This window comes from Canis lupus, chromosome 15 (assembly GCF_003254725.2).
Source record: "Canis lupus dingo isolate Sandy chromosome 15, ASM325472v2, whole genome shotgun sequence".
NCBI classification, from domain to species: Eukaryota; Metazoa; Chordata; class Mammalia; order Carnivora; family Canidae; genus Canis; species Canis lupus.
Genome location: NC_064257.1, coordinates 12420653 through 12444544, shown reverse-complemented (window position 1 = coordinate 12444544; position 23892 = coordinate 12420653). Strand labels below are relative to the sequence as shown.

The 23892-nt window shown below is 52.1% G+C and overlaps 1 protein-coding gene across 14 annotated transcripts in view; it reads right to left on the bottom strand.

The window, feature by feature from the left end:
- Positions 1–559: 559 nt before the first annotated feature.
- LOC112642495 (BEN domain-containing protein 5) overlaps positions 560–23892 on the bottom strand; it is a 1368880-nt gene continuing 1345547 nt past the window's right edge. For 12 of the 14 annotated variants that reach the window (XM_049094507.1, XM_035699097.2, XM_025420152.3 and 9 more), the window contains 2 exons: positions 16172–16268; positions 8257–9637 (listed from right to left, as the gene is read on the bottom strand). In XM_049094507.1, coding sequence (XP_048950464.1) covers positions 9434–9637; positions 16172–16268 — 301 coding nt within the window. In that variant the 3' untranslated portion in view covers positions 8257–9433. Of the gene's footprint in view, positions 719–8256; positions 9638–16171; positions 16269–23892 lie in introns of those variants that run through there. The other 2 variants (XM_049094503.1, XM_049094505.1) reach the window with 2 other exon arrangements.

Here is a 23892-nt window from a genome sequence, read left to right as displayed (position 1 = left end):
GTCACTTGACTATCTTAGAAATAATCTGAGCCACCCAGGCGTCCTGCATACTTATGTACTTAATTTAGAAAACTACACATCTAATAAAGAGAATAATGTGAATATGGCTAATAATAATAGCTACCCGAGAAGGATAAGAATAATGTGAATATGGCTAATAATAATAGCTACCCGAGAAGGGACACTTCCCCTTGCTAAGGACTTTGTTCACATCATGCTATTTATTTTTCATAAACCTCCTGTGATCCAGGCATTAATTAACCCTATAAGTGAGAAACCGAAGCTCACAGAGGTCACATGGTGGCTCTGCTGATCTCAACTGGAACTGCCAGACACCATAGAGTCTTATGCCCCCGCTCCACACAAGTCTATTACAACACCCAGTCAGTGTCCCAATTCTCTAGCTGCTTGGGAAACAATTTATAAAGCACACCCTTGAAATCAGAGTGTGCCTTTTCATGGGGTCTAGGGCAGCCATGGGGGGTCTGTGTAGTGTAGTGTAGTAAATAATGCACAAATCTATTTGTTACTCACTGTTAAACATGGCTTAAGATAAAGCACTGCTTTATTTACTCTGTCTGGCAGCTCAAGCATGCTCCATGGGGTCCATTACACGGTGATGTTAATTAGGTCCGCAGCACTGCACCTTCTATACGCAAGGCTCACTGGGTGACCCACTGGTCTCATCTCTCCAGATGTGTCTGGTTCAGCATCAGGTCTGAGGACAGAGAGAATCTTTGGGAGGCCGGCATCACCACCACACCACTGAACCAAGTACCAAAGTATACTCTGTAGACGTGCTGCCTATAGCATTAGGGTCTAGCAACCTGACGTGCTTTTCTTTTTCTTTTTCTTTTTTTTTTAAGATTTTATTCATTTATTCATGAGAGACACAGAGAGGCAGAGACACAGGCAGAGGGAGAAGCAGGCTCCATGCAGGGAGCCCAATGTGGGACTCGATCCTGGGACTCCAGGATCACGCCCTGGGCCAAAGGCAGATGCTCAACCGCTGAGCCACCCAGGCATCCCCTGACGTGCTTTTCAAGGTCACTATGAGACTTTCAGGGTAGGCAACTGGATCGGAGGGGGAGTTCCTAGAACCCCCAAATGACAAAGCTCCTCAGGGATCACCTACCTCAACAGGATTATTTTATAGATGGGCAAACCAAGGCTTAAAGAGAGGGTGAGTGACTTTTCTAAAGTTATGTAAATGCTAGTGGACTGGGATTAGATGTTTTTGCTTCTAGTCCTGGCTCTATCAAATGGATCATTTCCATGTCCCTGTCCTTTGCCTTCTTTCCCTCCTGTATTGTATAGTTGCAGAATGAAAGGATGCAGAGGATATTCATGTGTCCTCCCCACTGCAGCCATTACCCCTGATGTTCCTGAAAGTATTCCTGTGAATCAGGAAGAGCAATCATTATTCAATTTCATTCTGTACGTAAGATTGAGGCTCAGAGGGGAGAAGATGACAGCAGCTGACTTGGGCTTGAGTCCAGGCTTCTGGGTTGACACTCTTTCTAACAAACCACTTGGCCAGCCTAAGGGTGAATGAATGAATGAATGAATGAACAAATGTTAAACTTACTAAAGGATGAATTTAGGCATGCATGATGAACAAGGCTTAATGTTGAAAAATCCCCATCCCGTGTATTTGCACTTCCACAAAGTCAAAGCGCCCAGCCCCTGGAGCTGCTCTGTGGGCCAGAGCAATGAAGGATTTACTTCACAGCTGTGTACCCTTCATTCCGACCGCTATCTAGTATTCAGCTCGGCTTAGAGCAGGGCCTTAGCAAGTGCTTCTAAAACCGAACGGAAATGAGCATCCTGGAGCCATGGTGTTCAGCTCTTAGGGAGCAATTTGGAGAGGTGCTGGGGGCTTAAGGAAGCAGCCTCTCCCTTCATCACATCACATCACACCAGGGTTGTTTTGTTTTGTTTATCTTTAGTTGAGGCTGGCCTGAAGAAGGAGAAAGAGAAAAACAGGAACACTGAGGCTGAGATACAGAAAAGAGACCTACACCTGAGCTCACCTGCTGACCGTCCGGAAAAGGGCTCTTGCAAGCTTCCCACCTCAGGCCTGGCTGGGATCTGCACCAGCCTTCACTGGGGTTAGGAAGGAGAGGTAGCCTTGATACTCTGTTGAGCACAATCCCAGGGAGGCTGGGCAGAGGGAATGACCCATTAATATGAATGGGATGTTGAGACATTAGATATAATTTCAAACAGAAACTTAACCCAGGGCCTCTGAGGAGGAGTCGATGTACAAATGTGCTTAGAATCCTCAATGATATGTCATTTATACTCAGTAAAGCTCACACACAAACATTCACAACTATGAAGAATCAAGTGTTTTCACACCCTAATATGAAAAAGTTACTCATAAAAGGCACACACGGAGCAAATGTGCTAGTACATGCACACGCACACGCAGTCAAATCCTACATAACCAACTTCTCTCTTTTACCTCTCCCAGTCTCCTCCCATCTCTCTTCTTTCTTTTTCTCTTTCCCATGGATGGGAAACATCCTTTTAGCTTTAAAGTCTGATAGTTTCTTATATGGGCCTGCAAGCTGGGTTTGCTCCACATTGCCCAGAAGTGTTGGGGGTGGTGGCCCTTATTTATGAACTTCTGGAGGGGCAAGCAGGGGAGGGAGGGCATAGCCTTATAGAAATGTTCTGCTATAAGGGATCCTCCATTCTCAGCAGCAGCAATACTGCAAACTGTCCCTGAAGGGTTACTCTCTGCCTGGCCTCATGCGGGGCCCTGGGACTTGAGCAATGAGTCAGCCCCCAAGAGCAATGCCAAGTTGAGCTGGGAAGATAGAGCTGATGCACACACACACAAAAGTGAAATACGAAGCTGCTGTGCCAAATGAGATGTTTAGACAGTAGTTCTCTAGAACTATTGTCTCAGGGGGAGAGTTGTCTACAAGGGCTGGAAGATCAGGTACGACTTCCTGGAGGAAGGGGTCTTAAAGGTAGGAAGCAGGGCAGCAGAGAGGAATGGGAAGTGACTGGCAAGCATAAGATGTTTAATAAATTTTGTTGGATGAATGAATGACAGGACGATCCAGATCCAAGGCAAGGCAGGGACCAAGTAGTAACCTTTATGAGCATTCTCTCCTCAGAAGAAGGGGAGAGACTACTGGGAAATATTTTTTTCAAAATACTATACTTTCCCATTGATCCTCTCCACATCCTTATAATACTCAAGAGTAGGTTGGTTAAGGGACTGTGCTCCCATATCAGAGTGTGAAACTGAAACCAGTAGAAGTTCTGGGATGACTCAAGATGGGGCAAGAGATTCGGGTAATGTCACGCAGCCAGGCAGCACCGGAGCTGGCAGCAGTTTCCAATGGCTACGTCTCTAAATCCTTCTGACTTCACAATTTGAATCCCAGGGGTGGGAAGTGGGTTGTGGTGGGGGGTAGAGGAAGTCTTTGGGATATTTAGCAGGAAAACTCCTGGTAGCTGGTGAGCAGCATCTACTTTTAAATGCAGGAATAGGGTGAGGGGTGTGTTAACAGAGGGGCGAGGCCTCCTCTAGACCAGCCCAGCCTGACCTCTTGGCAAAATGTCTCTCCTGCTGTTACAAGTCAGAGGGTAGCTCCAGCTCTGCCTGTTAAGACAGGCAGTTGTTTTAAATGGAAGAGACTCCAGCCTGGAGGATGTGCAGGGACATCTGGCTGCAGAGAATGCTAGAGCCAGGCTCAGAGGAATGAGGCAAAAAGAGGCCATAACAAGAATGAAAACGAACCAGTGGGCTGCCAGGGGATTTTATAAACCGGCATTTTATATAATTCAATATTTACTCTCATGTCAGCTTTAGGACGCACACAAAAAGGTAGAGGGACGATGGAAAGAATGGAAGCCCTGGTGTCTGGTGCCAGCCAGGCTCCCCGGTTGTGAGCTATGTGGCTTTGGCCAGATTGCTTTCCCTCCTAAGCTTCTGTCTCCTTCTTGGGGAATAACTTCCACTTCGGAGGGTTGTTGTGAGGATTATGTGAGACCACAGAAGACAAAGCAACCAGTGCAGGGCTGGGGCCTAAGTAGACACAGTGACGGCAGAGCAGCAGCAGCACTAGCAGTAGATCAGCAGTGGCAGAAGTAGCAGTGGTGGTGGTGGTGGTGGTGGTGGTGGTGGCCGTGGTGGTGGCGATGGTGGTGAGGGTGGTGATGGTGGCAGTGGTGGCAGCGGTGGTGGTGGCGATGGTGATGCTTCTGGTGGTGATGGTGGTGGTGGTGGTGATGGTGGTGGTGGTGGTGATGGTGGTGGTTTTGATGATGGCAGTGGTGGTGGTGGCGGTGATGGCGGTGGTGGCGGTGGTGGTGGTGGCGATGGTGGTGGCAGCGGCGGTGGTGGTGGTGGTGGCCGTGGTGGTGGCGATGGTGGTGATGGTGGTGATGGCGGCGGCAATGGTGGTGCTGGTGGTGGCGGTGGCAATGGTGATGCCGGTGGTGGTGGTGGTGGTGGTGGTGGTGGTGGTGGTGATGGTGATGGTGATGGTGGTGGAGGTGGGTGGTGGTGGTGGTGGTGGTGGTGGTGGTGGTGGTGGCAGTGGTGGCGGCGGTGGTGGTGATGGTGGTGGTGATTGGTGGTGGTAGTGGTGGTACTGGTGGTGGTGGTGGTGGCAGTAGATGGTGTGGTAGTAGCAGTAGTAGTGGTGGTAGTAGTAGCAGTTGGGTGATGGTGGTAGTAGCAGCAACAATAGTTGTTCTTATTGTTATAAGAAAAATGATCTAACTGCGTTGAGCTCCAAAAAAAGAATTTGGCCTTTAGGAGAGGACTAGAGATTAAGTAAATCCATCTCCTCCATGTCTCCACAGAGAGTGGGGCCTCCAAGGTAGGTTATCATTCCCATTTTACAGATGAGAATCCCAAGGCTTATAGAGGTTAAATTCTTTACCTGAAGCCATGCAGCTAGTTGATGGGAGAGCTAGGATCCACATTTCAGTTTGTCTGACTCCTTAAACACAGGCTGTTCTTATTATGTTCCAACCTCCCCCCTTTTGGGGAGGGAAAGCACCTCTTGGTGCCCTTCGGATGCTCAGGTGGCAAGACTCAGAGGAAGAACTGGGGACACTGTAGGCTCAGCTCACATGCTCCAGAAGGAGGGAGGGATAACAGTACCTGCACTAGATTATCTGCATGGGGTCAGTAACCCAGAGGGTCCCAAGATGGGTCCTGCAATGACTACTTTGCTGAGTTTCCAGGAGCTCTGGGACATACAGAAGCTTCTGCATGTCAAGTGATAAATGAACCACTTGCCCAAACCCTACCCTGCTGGAGTGCCCGGCAGGAACCCAGACAGGTGTGTGGGAGCGAGAGACAGGAGGAAGACAGGGTCTTAGAAATAGGTGCTAAAAAGTCCTTTTTTTTTTTTTTTTTTTTTTTTTTTTTTTGGGTGCTAAAAAGTCCTGAAATCCTTACCTGGACGCCCAACCTGGAAACTTTGTGCTCCCTGCCTCTTTCCCCCTTCCCCACCACCTCTAGGTGATGCCACTGGCTACTTGTTATTCTGCTTACATCTGTTCTCCTGTTTTGACCTGGTTTTCCCCAGAGGCCAATGGAGAGTGCCCAGTATAGAGCAGTGGATAGGGAGCTGGGTTTGAATCCAGATTCTCTCTAGCAGGATGAATGCAAACAAAGGATTTTACTCTTAGGGTCTCAATGTTGTCACCTGGGCAAAGTAGAAAATGGTACTTCAAGGGATGGTTGGGGATATCAAGGCAATGGATGCAGAGGTATCTAGCATGATGTCTGGCACACAGCAATGCCCAGGGAACCCTTGGCAGATGAATGAATGGATCCTCAACAAATGTTAGTCACTCTAGATTTCCATGGGTGGCACTGCTCTGAGCCAGGATCCTCTTAGGTAGGTCTCGGTGTGTCACTGAATCACAAGGATAGCTCTCAGCTAAAGGTCCCCTCTGCTGATTCAGGCATTGTCATCAGAGGCAGGTGACTCAGCCTCTGCGGTGGGGTTTTTTGGGGGTGGGGTGGGGTGGGGGTGGGGGATAGTGAGAGAGAGAATCTTAAGCAGGCAAGCCCAGAACAGAACCCAATGCAGGGCTCGATCTCATGACCCTGAGACCATGACCTGAGCCAAAATCAAGAGTCAGGGCAGCCTGGGGGGCTCAGCGGTTTAGCGCCGCCTTCGGCCCAGGGCCTGATCCTGGAGACTGGGGATCGAGTCCCACGTCGGGCTCCCTGCAGGGAGCCTGCTTCTCCCTCTGCCTGTGTCTCTGCCTCTCTCTCTCTCTCTCTGTCTTTTATGAATAAATAAATAAAATCTTAAAAAAAAATCAAGCGTCAGATGCTCAACCGACTGAACCACCTGGGCTCCCCTCTGCTGTGGGCTTCTGCACAAAGAATCCGGGTGACCTCTGGTTTGCCCACCATAGTGTTTACGGGTGAATAGACCTTTCAGCCTGTCTCTGAGCTTCTGGACCATTGGAGAACAAAAGAGGCAGAGATGGAGCTGTGTGTGAGAGCTGGGTAGAAGCCCAACATGTCTTGCCCCGCCACTCTTCCTCTTGGCAGCATTATTGCACTGTCCTCAGAACACTGGGTTGGCAGCCTGTGCTCCCCACTGGGGCTCTGTGCAGAGGTGAAGGTGGGCAGGCAAACGGAGAGGCTAGAGTCCCCACTCCTGGGGCTGGGCGGGCTAGTAGCTTCTGGCTGGTTCACCTGCCAGATTGCTGCTGCCTCCAGTCTCCTTGCTGAAAGCCTTCCTAACTGGAGACCACAGGTACCGCCTGGTCCAAGAAAGTTAGGGGGCTCTGAGCAGGCCACGGCCACAGGGAGGTCCGCTGGCACCCCTGGGCTCTCGGGTAGCCTTTCTTCTCTGTTCCACCAATAGAAAGAAGCAGGTGGTCCTATTGCAAACACATCCTACAGTCTACCTTATAGCTGTGCAGTTTTCCCTCTTAAGGAATTCTAAATGTTAGCAGGGTCCATATGCTGTTATTCAGAGACGTTTAATGTCTTTTGTTTAGCATTAAATGATACTTTTTATACTATAAACTCCATCCTCTGACACCAGGAATGCAACCCCCTGCCTCATGCCATTTCTACCCGGAGTTAGAGACCAGGAGGTGATGCCACAGAGCACCCAGCATCCCCCTGGAGAAGGTACCCCTTCTGTTTTCTCCATGACAGGTGTTCATTCTGGATGTTTGCATACATCTGGTGATGGGGAGCTTCACTGTCTCCCCAGGAAGCCCACCCCATGGCGGGCAACTCTATTCACTAGCAAGTGTTCCTTGTTGTTGTTGTTGTTTTTTTTTTTTTTTTTTTTTTTGAGCTGAAATCGGTCTTATGGAGACTACTTCCCTGGATTTGGTTCTTACCTTCGGCAACACCGAACAGGTTTGTTTCTTTTGGACGAAAAGAATGTCCAAGATGTTCTTTCCACTTTTTAGAGATTGTAATCTCAAGCTCCTACCCCCGCTCTGTCTTATTTTTCATCTCAGGGATAAACATCTTGTCTCCTCATCCATTTCCAATGGGAAATGATTGGCAGACACCTCCCCATGTTGGTCACATCCCAAATAACACAGTTCACATTTACCGGGTCCCCCTTGCTGACATCTCCCAGACCTAAGTCTGTTACACCTACATAACGACCCTAACGAGGCAGGTATCACTATCACGGTCTTACCAGGAAGATCACACGGATATTAAAAGACAGAGCTGGGGTCTGAATGGAGAGTTAGAAGCCTGAGTGGCCAGGCTTCAACTTCTTGGTTTTAAACTGGTACCAAAATAATAATAATAATAATAATAATAATAATAATAATAATAATAATAATAATAAAACAAATAAACTAGTAGCATAACGGAGCTCGTGAGGCCTGCAATCCAATTCATCAATGCAGTTTTTACTGAGTGGGGCCTAAATATGGTCACAACCTTATGGGACTGGTCTGACCGGGGCAAATAGAGCTGGGCTGTCACTGTGCCTGTTTTACGCAGTCTGCCTCTCTTGATGCTGTCTCAAGAGATGCTATCATTTCTGGAAGACCTGCCACGCTCTTGGCTCACGTTGACCTGGTTGCACTCAGCTAAACACCCCGGGACTCTGCCACAGGAGCTGCTGGAAAGTCAAATCTGGACTGTCCTTTCTTATCCCTGATGACAGAGGCCCTGACAGCAAAGTGCGAGTCACACCAAATTTGGGTTGGCTGGGTGGTTCCCGGGGGAGTGGAAGACCTAAGGGGAAGGGTGCCAAGAATGTTCGGAGGAACAGAAGCGATGCATAAACCACTTTATTTGTGTTCCTCTGGGCAACAAGAACCCAGAGGAGAAGCTGTATATACAACACAACATTTGTAGCCAGCGAACACAGGGTTCTTTGTTATCATTTCGGAAAACCAATAAACAAAGGGAGAATAAGGTTTGCTCTCAATTTTTGCAACAAACTTCAAAAATCTCCACCTCAAAGCCAAAGAATGCTTAACTGGAGCTTTGTGCTAAAGGCCCTCTCTCCCCTGAGCCTCCCTTCCTCTCCCCATCTCCCGTCTCCGAATCCTCATTTCCGGGAGGTCATTTTAATTAGCAGGCTGTCGCAGTGACTCAACCTGCCGCTTCACAGACAGGAAGGGAGCACCCTCCTCGGGACCCATTCATCATACAAAGGCACTTTACTCTTTAGAAAAATGCACAATATTTAGCTTCCGCTCCTCGCCTTGGGAATTGCTACTGCTGCAGTTTTATGTTATCAGCCCCCTGCCTCGGTTGGGGGGGGCACTCTCCTTCCTTCTGCATTTCCTTCACCTGGCAGCCAGCCTTCCCTCACTCCAGAGTATCCATACCTACCTCTTCAGCGGCCAGGTTTGGTCCCTGACACCGGGATCGGGAGATCTGAACCATGAGTGACCAATGCATGTTGTCTTTGGAGCTACAGTTTCAATGAAATGACCCAGGCCATCGGGAAATGCACGCAGCCCGTAGACACAGTGACAGTGACCATAGTGACCCCAGACCACTGTGATTTCAAAAATTCTGACCTATTGTTCCCAACAGTACATTTGTCTTTGGGTCGTATGTGTCACTGATGTGGTGTTGGATCAGCAGGTATAGACAGTGCATTTCTAAAACCGTAAACAACCATCACCTAGTCTAAGAGGTAACCAACTCTACGTGGTAGCAACACAACTCGAAAAGGCTTCAAAAGCACTGACCTGAGATGTGTCAAACCTCTCAAAAGGGATGTGTAGCTTTTCCTTGTCCTGTGAGGATTCTCTGTGTTGTGAAAATAGCCTCTGTACTCGCTTGGTTTGAGCCTCCTATCTTGTTCCTGACCCTTTAAGCTGAAGCCCCACAATCGATTTTCCATTGGTAAAAGGGAACCCAATGATGACATTTCTCAGTTTTTCCTTCCCTTTCACCAGCCTAGTCCGTATCCCACACCCTGTATCTTGGAAACTAGAGAGAAGGGTGAATAATTTCATGCCCCAGCGGAAAATGCATGCTCGTGCCTCCACAAGACCTCCCCGGGCTCCATGTCCTTAAAAAGAGTTTGAAGGGTCTCTGTGGCTCACTGAGCTCTTCTTGTCCCCTTTGCCGTTGGGGTGGTTGCTGGCTGGGCCCCGCAGGAATGGGTACTTGTAGGGAGGGGGCTTTTCTTTCCTGCAAAGGGGAGATAACAGAAAGAGAGAAGAAAGACAGCACATATACACACCGGATTGAAATCATTTCTGGCGTGTCTATCTCCCCCACTGAACTGTGACATCCCAGGAGCAGTGGCCTTGTCTTCCTCTTCTCCGTGGCCCAGGATCCCAGCCCAGAGCCTGGTTCAAAGCAGGCATCATGGCTCAGTGAATGACTGCTAGATGGATGGATGGATACTCTGCATCATGCTGGTGCTGGAGAAGACCTGACTGACTACAGCTCCAACTCTCTCACATTTCCACCTTGATTCTAACCCATCCTATCCCAATCACAATGGGATGGGGGAAGGATGCACAGAAGATCCATATCCTGGGGGAGCCTGGGACCCCAGCCTCTTCATAATCATCATGGGCTCCAGAGGCATCCTTATATTCCTCAGAATAGCCTAACTCTGGCATTTCACAGCGGGTCTGTCTCCGCCACGAGCTTGGGTGATCTTGGAAGGCAGAGATACATCTGGCTCCTCTCTGAGTCAGGGTACCCAGCACCCAATGCCATACCCTTAACACTACTCTTCAGTAATTGCCCTCTGTCTGTTTGGCTCACACACTAGACTATGGGATCTTGGTGAACAGGGGCCAGGTTTTATCCATTTTTGTGTTTTCCTTCATATGGGGCCTTGTTTGTTATGTTGTTGACTGATAGCTAATGTGCCATTCACTCATGTGTTGGACTAGGATTTGTTTTTAGGGGAAAGAGTAGGCTTTAGAGCTAAAAAGAACTCACCTGAATTCCCAGGTTGGCTGGGGGAGGTGTGATCTTGGGAAAGTTACTTAACTTTTCTGGGATTTATTTGTAAAATGGAGATAAAATATTCCAGTCTTGCAGGGATGTTGGGAGGTTAAATAAAATAATATGAGTAAATGCACTTAGTGTCTTCCCTCGCCTGCTGTAACTTATAAAGGTGTGGTACTAGCTGTTAAGAATGGTCCTGTGGTCTCTGGACGTGACGAACATGAGTCAGACATTGATGCTGTCCTCAGGCTGCTTATGGTTTAGTAGAGGAGGCAGTTACACAAACTAACTATGCAAAATGATAAAGAATTACAGAGCAAGATAGAAAGTGACAGCAGAAATATGGAATCTCTCTTGGGCTCTTTGAATTAGGACTGGAGAAGCAATGTCTTGTAGCTCATCGTGCTCTGACCTTGGATATCCATTTTCCTTCGTTGTCGATGAGTCATGAACGAGGTAAAAATGTAACAGGTGGCAGCACACAAAAGGGACACCTTGCCTTAACATATCTCCCTCCCCGGGAGGCCTCACTACCTGAAATTCCACCCTCTTGAGACGCAGAGCAAGGCCGTCTAGCATGGGTGAGATACGTCTAGACCTCAGGACCCAGAGACAGCCGAGAGCACACAGGAGCCCATGCCCTTCCTATCTCACAGGCTCTGGTAAGTGGGGGCTGGAGGTGAAGTTTGCAAATTACGGGGTGCCATTCATATGTCATTGAGTGGGTGTGCCCCCCAAAGGGAGCATAGGAAATAAGAGGAGTCTGTTCGCGGGGGTAAAGGAGGGTGTACTTCCCCTAGAGAGGCAAGCCTAGGTACAAGCCCAGGTGGGGCAGCCCGAGGTAGACGGTGGCATGGGAGAAGGTGTGCAGTGGTTGGGGTGGTGGAGTGTGGATTGACTGGCAGAGAGCCTCTGTAACTAAAGGTGGAGGCGAAGAGAGAGAAGGCACTGGAAGGCAAATATCCTATATGTCTGGGCCCCTATTGCTCTTCCTCCAACGCCTTCCCCCACCTTCCCAGGCTCACCTGGGAAGCAGACTGCCCAGGAAATAAGCTTCTCTCTCCTAAAGACGTCCACAGTATGTTGTACCTTGCCTTCCATAAATAGTTTTCTAGGTAGTTCTTTGTCTATCAGTTTTTCTCATGAGAATGTGACTTTAACACATTTGATTTTTGTCTATAATTCCCAAGCAAAGGGATGCCAGGCCTGGCACGGAGTAGGTGCTAGAGGAGTGACTGAAGAATAGGAAGGAACTTTTGGTCTTGTCCTTAACGTCTCCATTGCTCTAAGCATCCTGGTCGTGTCATGCCTCGGGCTGTGGCTCTTCAGGCCCCTGCTTCCTTCCTTCCACCTACCCCCAACATGGAATACCCCCTCTTTTTTTTCTATTTCATCCATCCACTTTCTACAGGTCTGTTAAAACAAAGTTCAAACCCCACTTCCTCCCTGAAGCCTCCTTGGGATACTCCTGCTGGCTGGCCAGATGGTGTGGGAGGGGAATTTCTGGTTGGGTCTCACTTCTCTAAAACATGAAGGAGTTGAAGTCAAGAATCCTTAGGAGCTTCTTCATTTCTATGATTCTCTAATTCTTATTTGGTGCTTAGTGAGGATTTACCCCCTGCTGGGCTGTGCATCGTGCATGAAAGATCCAGAGTGAACCAAGGTAGCTCCTTAAGGAGCAACCTGTCTAGTGGAGAAGCCAGAGGTGCAGACGTGCCAGGACAATACTCTACGGGACATACAGTGCTACAGGTGTGTGCAAAACGCAGTCAGGACTCCAGCAGAGGGGAAGGAGCTCTGTCCCTGGTGGAGAACACAGACAGTGAAGCAGAGGCGTGATGTTTATTTAGACTGGGCTTTGAAAAGTACGTAGGAATTCATCATCTAGAGACAAAATGGGAGAACATTCCAGGAAGACAAAAAGCGATGAACAAAGACATGGAGGTGTGAAAATAGCTGACCTGTTCAGTCTGAAGCATGAGGTGTCAGGTGGTAGAAAGCAGATGGGGTGGAGAGGGTGCTCACAGGGGAGGGGTCTGCTGGGAGGCTGGAAAGGAGGTGCAGCGCATAGACCAGAGCTTTGAATAGCGAGAAGAGGAACTGGAACATTACCCTGAAGGTAATGGGGAGCCACAGAAGGTTTTGGAGAGAGAGAGAGAGAGAGAGAGAGAATAATCTGATATGCAGCTGAGCACTTTCATACACTGGTTGGTATTGTTGGTCGTCATTGCGTATGTACATGCCTCTTTCTCCTCTGCAATCTGGGCTCCTGGTGGGCAGGGGCTCTCCGTGTCCCCCAGCACCCAGCGCACGGCCCAGCACGCGGTGGGCTCCAGTGTGTTGAGTAGCCGATCATTCCCATCCTCCTACACACACACCAAAACCCTGCCCCAGAGCCGCCCTCCCAGCCCGTCGCTGGGCCTGAGTCCACCTCACACTCAGAGACCTGCCCACCGTCCACGCTCCTGCTCTCCCCACAGGGGCTCACCTGGCCTGTTCACTTTTTCCTTTTTTTTTTTTTTTTAATTTTTATTTACTTATGATAGTCACACAGAGAGAGAGAGAGAGAGAGAGGCAGAGACACAGGCAGAGGGAGAAGCAGGCTCCATGCACCGGGAGCCCGACGTGGGATTCGATCCCGGGTCTCCAGGATCGCGCCCTGGGCCAAAGGCAGGCGCCAAACCGCTGTGCCACCCAGGGAACCCTGTTCACTTTTTCCTAATTTTCCTCTACCTTGGTGGGACCTTTTGAACTTCAGCCCCGCAGCTACGTCACTGTGGTCTAAATAAGTGCGGGGCCCCAGCTGTGGTCATCAGCGCCCCGTCCCTGGGCCTATGCTCTTGGCCCTCCCCAGGGGCCCTCTCTGAAGGGCAGCCCGGCACCCGACAGGCTCCCGCCAGCACCTGCGTGGAGGCTGACATGTTATAATTAGCCACAGAGATGAGAGAAAACAAAATTAATTTTGAGTCACAACATGTAATTTTCCTTTAAAACCAGACCTACATTTCACTTATGTTATTTGATGCTTGGGTGGAAAATAACACAAACAAAGGGGACGTATTCAAGTCCTCAATTGGAGCCTTGTAGCCTCCTGGGAATTCATTTTTCAAGAGTTGCTGACCGACTGAGAGCTAAGTGATATTTGTGGTTTGGTGAGACAGAGGGGTGGGCATGGAGAGGGAGTTTGCTTGTTTTTCTTAATTTAAGGGTGGGGGCGTGTACGGCAGGTCCTCAAGGCCGCGCACTTTGACAGATGAGCTCTCCAGCTCTTTTCTACAGAGGCTCCGGAGCTTAGAGCCATGAGGTCCCAGGAGCAGTTGCCACCAGGGCCCTGAGAGACAGCTCCCCGCATCTTCTCCACCCGGCTTCAGGTTCCCGCCTCCTCCCCATCTGGAGGAACTCTGCTAAGTCACCCAGAGAGAAGCAGGCTGGGGATCGTGGGGCCTGGGCTCTGGCTGTGGCCAGTGCCGGGTGTCCCCTGGGCCTCGACTTCCTCATCTTATCAGGAAGAGGGGGCTGCACAATTGCTAGGCTCCGTGAGTGTGGCACCCCTCCACCGACGGTGCAACAAGCCAGGAAAAAGTCTAAAGGATCAAGATAATTGTATTCAGGCTGACAAAGGACCTGAAAGAGACAATCCCCCAATTAACTTGTAAATGAGATTCTAAGAATTCTTCTGAGTGTTCTAAACCTTTAAATTTTTAAGAGCTTCAGCCAATCAAGAATGACTTCTAAGAATGAACTGAGCACTTTCCTCTAGAGGTGAGCTCCTCAAAGGCAGGGTCAGACCCTAATCATTACTCATTCCAGCCCCTCTCTCCCCCCAGGGGCCTGGCTTAAGTGTTGGTTTTCCTAAGTGGAGGAAGGAGGGAAGGAAGGAAGGAGGGACGGAAGGAAGGACAGAAGGAAGGCAGGCAGGCACATAGTCTAGGCCTGTGGGAGCACAGAGGAGATCCGGACATGATCCTCGTGAAGGGGTTTTTAATCCACCAGGAATGAGGGTGGGTACAAAGACCTCGGGTGATGGGTGAACAATCTGAGACAGAGTATACGAGTCAGAGTACACTGTTTTGTAGACTCTGTGGGAACGTGGGACTCCCAGCAGGAGAACGTGGCTCCGAGAGATCACCCAGCCCAACCAGAGAAGTGCAGGGATTGCCCCAGGCCCTGATGACGAGCTGGCTGGAAATCTGAGATTGTAACCCAGAAACCAGAGGACATGGAAACATTTATTCAGCGCCTACTGACTGCCAGGCACGATGCCAAGCTTGTCTTTAATCTTCAAAACCTTCTGTAGAGATTTCAGTTATTACATCCACTTTATAGGTAGGTAGAGAAGGGTTTCAAGAGGTCCGGAGACCTGCCTGAGATCCCACGGTTAGCATGAGCCTGAGACCGAGTTTGAACCCACGGCCGATAGTGAGCAAGGCTTCTTGCTCAAGGTGGAGCTTAGTCGGACTTCAGTCTAGTTTTGGAATAAAATAATCTTTTTATTCCTGTCCCTGCCAAAATCTCTTTGACCTCAGGCAATTGTCTTCACTTTTCTGAGCTTCCTTTTCCTCATTTGTGATCTGGGGAGTCTACTATCCATGAGGAATAAATAAGATCATGTTCAAAAAGTACTTGGCTCAATTAATAACAGTGATTAATACTGTTTTTGTTGGGATCCCTGGGTGGCTCAGCTGTTGAGCATCTGCCTTCGGCTCAGGGCGTGATCCTGGAGTTCTGGGATCGAGTCCCACATCGGGCTCCCTGCATGGAGCCTGCTTCTCCCTCTGCCTGTGTGTTTCTGCCTCTCTCTCTCTCTCTCTCTGTCTCTCATGAATAAATAATAAAATCTTAAAAAAATATATTGTTTTTGTTAGTAACGGTATGGTGGCAGGTGCATTAGTGCAAAGGCCCTGGGGCAGTCAAGCACACGGGCAAGGTGAGGGGCAAGGTCTGGGGGGAAGACTGGCCTGGCAGGAGGAGGAAGCTGGACATCATTGTGTCTTTTAGGGAGGCTGGATCACTAGAGAGCAGGACATGCGGCCCACAGGTAGGGCAGGGCCAGCACATTTCAGACGCCATTGGGTGTCCCTGTGCAAATGTTCACTGGGCTTCCTTCCAAGAGGCCTGGGAATGCCCGGTGCTCCGGGCTGGGTCTAGCCCTCTGAAAGGCTGGGCATCCCTGACCTACTCTATTCGGCGGCCCAAAACATTGACTCCAGCAGAAGAGGTGACATGATCTCTTAGGGGTGTGTCCCCCCCCAGCCCCAAACCCTTGTCTTGAGGGAATGGGACTATCACCTTCACAAGGGGATGCATGCATGCCTACCCGGGTGCAGGGTGCTTTAGCACCCATCTCACGGTAACTTTGTAGGTGGGTGCCATCGTCCCCGCATCACAGCTGGGAAAACACAGGGATCGGAGGCCTCGTGGGCCCAGATGAAACAGGAATCCTGGCGGATGAGCCACCAGCTGAGGCAGCATATGGAGACACCCAGACTAACTTAGAACAATGACTGTGCTCGGTCCCCAGCACCGCTCGCCCCCTGTGGACTCCCGCGCTAGACCCAGAATGTGACCGCCCCGCGCTGTCTGACGCTGCCACGGTGTTAGTAGTCAGAAAGCACACGGTGGGGCTCTTCGGTCTGGGACAGGATGGGGGTCCCCTTGGATGGGAAACCGAGGCCAGACGAAGCCGAGGGAAGCTGCCCCGGAAGGCAAAGCCAGGGAAGCAGGACCCAAGCCGCACAGCTCTGCTGTGTCACTCACCGCAGCCTCGGCACCGGGATCGCCACTTTCTCCACCAGGGGGTTCAGCCGATAATAATCCAAAAACGTTCTTGCCACGTTCCTTCCCAGCTTCATATCTGCAAGTGTGAGCGTCAAGGAACAACTTGGAAGGTGACTGGGACAGAGTGAAAAGTGCTGGTCATAACAACAGCAGTGACAGACTGCAGGGATGTTCAGCCTTCTACGCTTTCTGTAGGACCTTTTCTGATTTTTCTAAAATTTTAGATACTATTTTTTCCTCATTTTACAGATGAGCAAATTGAGGTGCGAAGAGGTTAAATAATTTGCCCAAGGTCACAGGATCAGGAAGGAGAGGAACCAGGATGTGGGTCTAGGTGCTCTCACCTCAAAGCTATGTTCATTCGAAGCTTCTAGAATATACTGCGTCCCTTTGGGAATCACTGAGCTTCCACGGTCTGGCTTCAGGTGGCTCAGGGTGGAGGCTGATAAGTGAGACCCAAGGGCAAGAGACCCTTTGTTGTGTGTAGACCAGGCTCTGTTTGACCTTTAGGGATCAGTCATGTACTTTGGTAACCTCGGGGGGCAATGGTCAAACCCTCTCACCCTCAACAGTGTCCTTGTTCCACCTTGAAATCTACCAATAATGAATCCTCAGGGCAAAGTTCATGACCTGTTAAAGTACAAAGGGCCAATTCTGTATCAACCATTACCATTCTAGTATGAATTGGTAGACCAGTCATCTCTTCAACAACTCAGAGTACCTGCTCTGTGCATTATAGTTTATATCTCTGGGCCGTCACACGAGCTATTTCCTCTGTCTGAAGTGCCTCCCCACCTCCCTTGGCTATTTTTTTGCTCATCAACTCTCCAATTAGGGTAATATCCCTTCAGCAAAGCCTTCTACGGTACCGCTCTCCCCAGGACTGTGATTGGTGGTCTGGCCCCAAGCTTCCATGAGACTTCTAAATTGACTTCATTTAAAGCACGTATCTCTTCTAAGAGTTTGCCCACTTCCCTGCAGGCCCCTGCTGTCCCGCTAGAGAAGGCCAGCATCTCCTTTCCCCTGGATTACTATCATGCTCTCCTAATGGGCCTCCCCCACACAGGCTTCCCTGCTTCTACTCCATTTCCTACGACGTAATCAGAGGGAGGCTATAAAGTGCAGAGCTAACCACTGCATCCAACCGAGTTCAATTCCCAAGGGGCTCCCAGTTGCCTTAAAGTTCAAACTTTGGAACTTGATTGACCAGGTCCTTCATGTTTGGGCTCCTACTTGTTTTCTTAGTTTTGTGCTTGTGCTCCCCGCCTCTCCACCCCCCCCAACCCCCCCTTGGCCTTCACACTCCAGCAACTGAACTTCTTTCACTTTCTGGTCTCTTCCTACACCCTTCTGTCTTTCCAGGCCACTTTCCCTCCCTCCACGTGTCTTATGGGGCTGACTTCTCAGTCTCCGGGCACCTCAGTTTAACTGTCACGTCGCTGGATATGCGTCAGCCACCTCTCCATCCAGGGGCACGGAGCTGGACTAGTGTTTGTGGAATGGTCGGGTGAGTTTTCACCGCGGTCTTCAAGAAGTCCCCGAGCTGGGGTTGGACATGGCCTAGGACATGAAAACTGGCATCCACGAAGCACCTCCTATGTTCCTGGCCCGACACTGGTACTTTGCTTCCACAGACATTTGAAACAATCCAGTGAGGAGGGCATGTTAGTCTCCCTTTGTGCTCTGGGAGGCCGAGGAGCTTCTCCGAGGCTGTCTAACCGGCAGCGGGCGAGCCAGGGCTCCAATTTGGGAAAGGCTGACTCGGGAGCAGTGAACGGTCCCCCAGCCTGAGCTGTTTCCCAGCTCGAAGGCACCTTTTCTGTCAAGGGCTGAGTCATCCCAGGCCAGCGCCTGGTGGGAGGAGGAAAAACACCAGACAAGTTGTTTATGACAGTGCGACGCGCCGCAGGCTCACCGGGCTGTGGGGCCGCCACCTGCTTTCTTCTCTGGATGTGACCGACCTTCTCTGTCCTCTTCTTTAAAAAGTTCCCGAGCCGGCGTTGGCATGGCCTGTGACCGGCAGGCCCTGGTCTGCTGCTCTAACCTAGCCGGGCCCCAGTCGGCCTGGGGGGCCCAATCGCCCTGAGTGTGGGGCCCAGAGCTGCAGGGCCGCAGAGGAAAGGAGGGCGCGCTGCGGCCTGGCTACAAGGGCCCAGCAGGAGTTTTAGGATCAGATCTCTCGAATGCAGATCCTGGCCCTGTCACATTCTGTGTCTGGCACGCTGCATTTTCCAAAAATGTCGGCACCAGTATCTCCACCTCACGTGGGATTCTATGATCTGACCCCGACCCTCCTTCCACCGGGACGTGTGGTCCGTGCCTGCTCGCTCTGGATCTGGGCGGGCTTGTGACTCTCCGGCAATGCCAAGGACGGCCGCCGTGGTCGTCACGACACCGTGGGGCTTGGGAGGCCAGGTGGGCCAAGGGGTTGTCACTTGGCCCTTGCTTGCTGGCATTCCCGGGCTGGGGGCCGCCTCGCAAGCAGTGGAGCAACCTGCGGCCGCCGTGCTGCGCGGAGGCTCGACGGGGCGGGAGCGTCCCTCCAGCCCACAGGCCGCTGGCAGCGGCATCAGCCAGGTCCAAGCTGGCCCCACTGGGCAGGCCCGCCCCAGCTTCGGCCCCGACAAGGCATGGGCCTGCACCTGCGAAATGTGGGTCATAACCCCGTCCCCGGGCTCGTGCCGAGGTGCCGGCTGCCACGTGGGTGCTGACAAAGCAAATGCAAGAGTGGGGCGCCCGAGCCCATCCTCCCGGGCCCGCAGCCACCCTCCAGAAATCCTGGTCGTCGGGCCGAGTTGCGCCGCTCCAGCAAAACGTCCGGCCGTGAGGTGCTGATGCCTCTGCTTGAAAGAGGGCGTTTTAAAGGTGGGGGTTGTCTGGGACACCCTCTTCCCCTCTCCGACCGTGTCAGGGGTTCCTCAAACCCTGGAGCTTTGCCCTAGGCTACTGGCTACGGGGTGGGGGTGTCTGAGTCAAGACGGGAGAGCTTGATTGAATATTTTCACTTAAACTAGGTGTCTTTGGACAAGGACTTGGGGTGCAGGCAGAGAAGGCAATGACCAGCTGGAACCCCTTCCAATGAGACAGGGCTGTGGTGAGAGCTCCCCACTTTGCACTGCCGCCAACAGTCTCCGAATGGCCTATAGGCTGGAAATGTCATTTCCTCACAGACGTATGTGGCTCACTGCTCTCACAGATGGAGGAACAGTTAGCAGGGGGTGGGGGTCAGGACCCCCGAGTCAGAGAAGCAGGGGAGCTTGGCTGGAATTGTGTGAGACCCAGACAGACTTGACCACCTTTGCTCAGAGCCATTGAGGTAAAGGGTGAGTGTTGGTAGCTCTGGTACTTCCTGGGGCCCTTTAACAGGTAAAGAGGCTTGGGCACGTGCTGTTCACTCTCACTCATCCCTTCGTTCATTGAAACATTCACTGGGGGGGATCCCTGGGTGGCGCAGCGGTTTAGCGCCTGCCTTTGGCCCAGAGCGCGATCCTGGAGACCCGGGATCGAATCCCACGTCGGGCTCCTGGTGCATGGAGCCTGCTTCTCCCTCTGCCTATGTCTCTGCCTCTCTCTCTGTGTGTGACTATCATAAAAAAAAAAAAAAAAAAAAAAGAAACATTCACTGGGCTCTTCCCCCCTGTATAGTGGGAGGCACAGTGACAAGGACTGGGGGAAGAGACAGAGAAATTAGACAAGTACAGCTGACAGTGTAGACGGGAAACCACCGCGTCCTGAGTAACCATGTCGCCAGGCAGCCTGCTGCGTGGTCACCTTCACAAAACTCACTCCAGAACTTCCCCTACGCACTGTGCGGTGTAGCTACTCTCGCCAGTCCCCACCACAGCCCTGCAAGGTCCAAGTACAACTCTACACATACTTTGCAGAAAAGGAAACTGTAAAAAGGAAAACATGCACAAATGACCTGGAATCCTGTGGCCTGAAAGTGATGGAGGTGGCCTGGGAGCTGGAGCGTCTGTGCCTACGGTTTCTCCTCCTTTGAGTGTGATCATACGTGCAAACACTAGATTCTGTGGACACGTAGGAGATTGAAATCCAGCTGCGGGAATTGTGAAAGGCTTCATGGAAGTGGGTATGTAACAAAGACGGGAAGGCCAAGGACCACTCACAAGGGGAAGGGAGAGGCTGGCGTCAGGGAAGCCCGGAGTACAGCCAGGACATGTGACCCTGGTCCATAAATAAGACAGAGAGGGGCCCCGTGAGCCCAGGCAACCTCGGGGTAGGGTGAAAGCTGAGGCTGCAGACAGATCAGCTTTGAATGCCCAATTAAGGAATTTAAACCTGTATTCTGCAAGCAATAAAAAATATTTGATGTATCTATGGTTGTGTCAATCATTTGTCGACTCAATATATATTTATTGATCATCTGCTATGTTCCGGCCCTCTGGAAGGCTCAGGGTTACTGTGGTAAATAAACAACAACAACGACAAAATAAAACAAAAAAATAAAACCAAGACAGTGGTTCTTAAGTCTAGAAGTGGAGATAGATAACAAAGGAATAAAAACCCACATAAATATGTAATTGTGATTTTACTAGTGTAGGATGACAATGCACAGGGTCTGGAAGAGAGGGTGATGGGGTGCTTCACAACAAGGCCTCTGATCGGGGGTGTGGGCCAGCTTCCCCGAGGAGGGGACATGTGAACTGAGAGTGGACAAAAGAGCGCAGCACCTATGAAGAAGGAAGGGCAGTGGGAAGGGTCCTTGGGTGGGAGATAGGGTCTGAAGGAGGGTGGTGTGGAGGGACAGGCAAGGGCGAGATCACATGAAGCCTTATTCTGGGTCACCTGAAGGAGTCTGGGTTTTCTGAGTGAATGGCAAGCTGAAGAATTTTAAGCAGGAAAATGAGACAGTCTGATTTATAATTTTAAAAGGTCACTGCTGTGCTAAAAATAAGGAAGCAAGAGTCGAAGCAGGCAGATGGGCCAGGAGACTCCTGCAGTGGTCCAGGTGAGAGATGGGGCTGGGGCAGGTGGGGGAGGTCTGGACCAGGACGGAGGGGGCAGAGATGGGAAGATATGCCTTGGGGAGGAACTGGCAGGTTGGCAGTGGGGCCTGAGGGGAGGAAGGCGTGAGGGCAGCCTCCCATGCCTGTAGCCTGGGCAGCTGGGCGGATGGAGTGCCCCGATGGGGGCGGTGCAGAAGCTGGGGCTGGTGGCATAGGTTCAGGGGACAGACCAGGAGTTCACTTTGAGCTGGCGATGCTGATGAGACACTAAGCGTCTAGGTCCTGAATCAGAACTGGGGAAAGAATCAGGTCATGGAGATGGTTTCTGGACAACCAGCCATTTGGGAGTAGTCACGCTGCAGGCCCTGCCGACTGTCCGGTGCGTCCCACTCTGCCCAGCTCCCCACCCCTTGCTCCTGCTCCCAGGGAAGACCCAGTTGCGAGTGTCCAAGGCCTCCCGGCGAGGGGCAGTGGCTGCGGGACCCTCCGTTCTCCTGCCTCCTGGGATCCGAGGGCGCTGAATGAGCACCTACGTGGGGATTCCAGAGACCAACCTGGTTTCAATCAGTAGCTTCCGTGTGACCTTGGCCATTTCCCTTCTCTGGGCCTAGTTTCTCTGTGGGTAAAGAAGTATAGTCTCTCACGTCCTTTCCAGCATTAACATGGTGTGTTCAAGGCTATAAGCTCGTGAAAAATCCCGTCCCCATTGTTTCGTTCAAGGAATGTTTCCTGAGAACCTACTATGCACCGAGTAGCTTGAGGGCCCTGGGATTCACGGCAAACGAGACCCCCAAAGATCCCTGTCGTCCTGGAGCTTCTGTTGGAGTTTGGGAGACAAACCGTCCATGTAACAAACACATCTGCAAGTTCCCGACGATGCCAGAACGTGAAAGTGCTAAGTGCTCAGGCGCAGGGATAAAGACGGAGTCAGGGGCACCTTGCGGCCCAAGTAGAGCGGCCTGGGAGGCCTGGCGGGAAGGTGGGGGTTAGCTGTGCCTGCAGGGGTGAAGGAGCCAGCGGGCGCCCACCAGGGGATCCCCCTCCTCTGAGCCGCAAGCCCCGGCCGGCCGTGCCACTGTTGGCTCTGCCGAGCCCAGCCCAATCCCACTACTGGAGCTCACAGTTAACCTGGGGAGGAGCTCCCCCGCGGGAGTCAGAGGCACCCCCTTGTTGGCGTGCAGCAGCTGCCCCGGGAGGGTCCTCCCACCTCCCTGAGCAGGCCCAGGCGGCACCCATCACACGCGTCCTCCTGCGGCCTGAGCCCTGCCCTCTCCATCCTGCTCGTCCCTGCAGCCAGCTCCACGCTGCTCCCTGCCTGCGGCTCTTCCAGAACCACCAGAGGCCCCGGGCTGCCCTGAGGCCGAGTCCGGTGCCAAGTCTCCCTCCCTCTCTCCTCACGCCCTGTGCTTCGGGCAGCTCGGATCCCCGCGCCCCCCCCCCCCCACCGCAGATGTCAACCTGCCAGGGACTGGTCCAGGGAGGCACCTCAAGAACCGGCACAACGAGGAGGGAAGCCCACCCGCTCATTCATTCGTTCACTCGTTCATTTGTCTATTTATTGTCTTTGACCTGCCAGATGCCGTTCTGGGAGCCGGGACGCAGGGAGAAAACGCAGCCCCGGTCCTCATGGGGATCTTTCCCTGCTCTCATCCTGCTTCCAAAAAAGAAAATGTAACTCCTACTTGCTCCCTGTTCCAAAACCGCAGCCTGGAAGTATGTGTGCTCGTACTCCCGCCTCTGCCAGCAGCGGAGGATCATCATTAAAGGGGAAAGACGACGGCGCCGCTGGAACATTAAGGGGCACCTGTCGGGAGCCTCCAGGTGAAGCCAGAAGAACAAGGCAACAGGGAAATAGCTCTTGTCCCTGCCCCCTGCAGCCGTCCCCGCGGTGAGACAGGTGCGCGGCCACACAGGCTCCATCTCTGAAGTGCAGCGTGGGGGCTGCGGAGGTCACGGCAGAGAGAGTGACAGGGAGGGAGGACGCAAGGGAGGACGCGACGGAGGACGACACAGAGAGGCAGCAGGGCCGGAGACCCAGAGGGAAAGAAGCCAGGGGCCAGGAAGACGCAAGAGGAACAGTCAGGATGCAACAGAAAGATCGGGAAGGAAGATCATCTCGGGGGCTGAGAGCGACTGGACCCTGAAAAGTGGAGGGAAAGGGAGCGAGGACGAGAGACAGAGTAGGAGGCAACAGCAGAGGGAGAGAGCAAGCGAGCAGTGCAGCCGCGGGGGGGGGGGGGGGGGGGGGCAGGAGGAGAAACAGCAGGTGGGACAGAAAGACCAACACAAGCAGAGAGGAGACAGCGACAGCGACAGTGGGAGGCCTGGGACGGAGCCGGGACACAGGGGGACAGGCAGGGCTCCCCTGGCACCGAGATGCCACGGGGAAGGTGGGAATCCAGGAGGGGAGGTGGGCGCATACCCAGGCCCCGGGGCCGCTGTGTCCCCAGGCTCCCAGCTCGTCTGCAGCTGCGCAGCCCCCCCAACTCGGGAGCTTAAAACAACATGCATCTACCGTCCCGCAGGTCTGGGCCCAGAAATCTGAAGTCTGTCTCACTGGGGCGCAGACAGGGCGTCAGGGGCCCCCCTCCCCGTGGAGGCCTCTCCCTGCTTCCTTGGGCTGCGGCCTTGGCTTCTGACGCCACCACTCTGGGGTCTGCCTCCCCCCACACTGCATCCGTCCCCCTCCTTCTGTGTGCGGCCAACCTCCCTCTGTCCCCCCCCCCCCCCCCC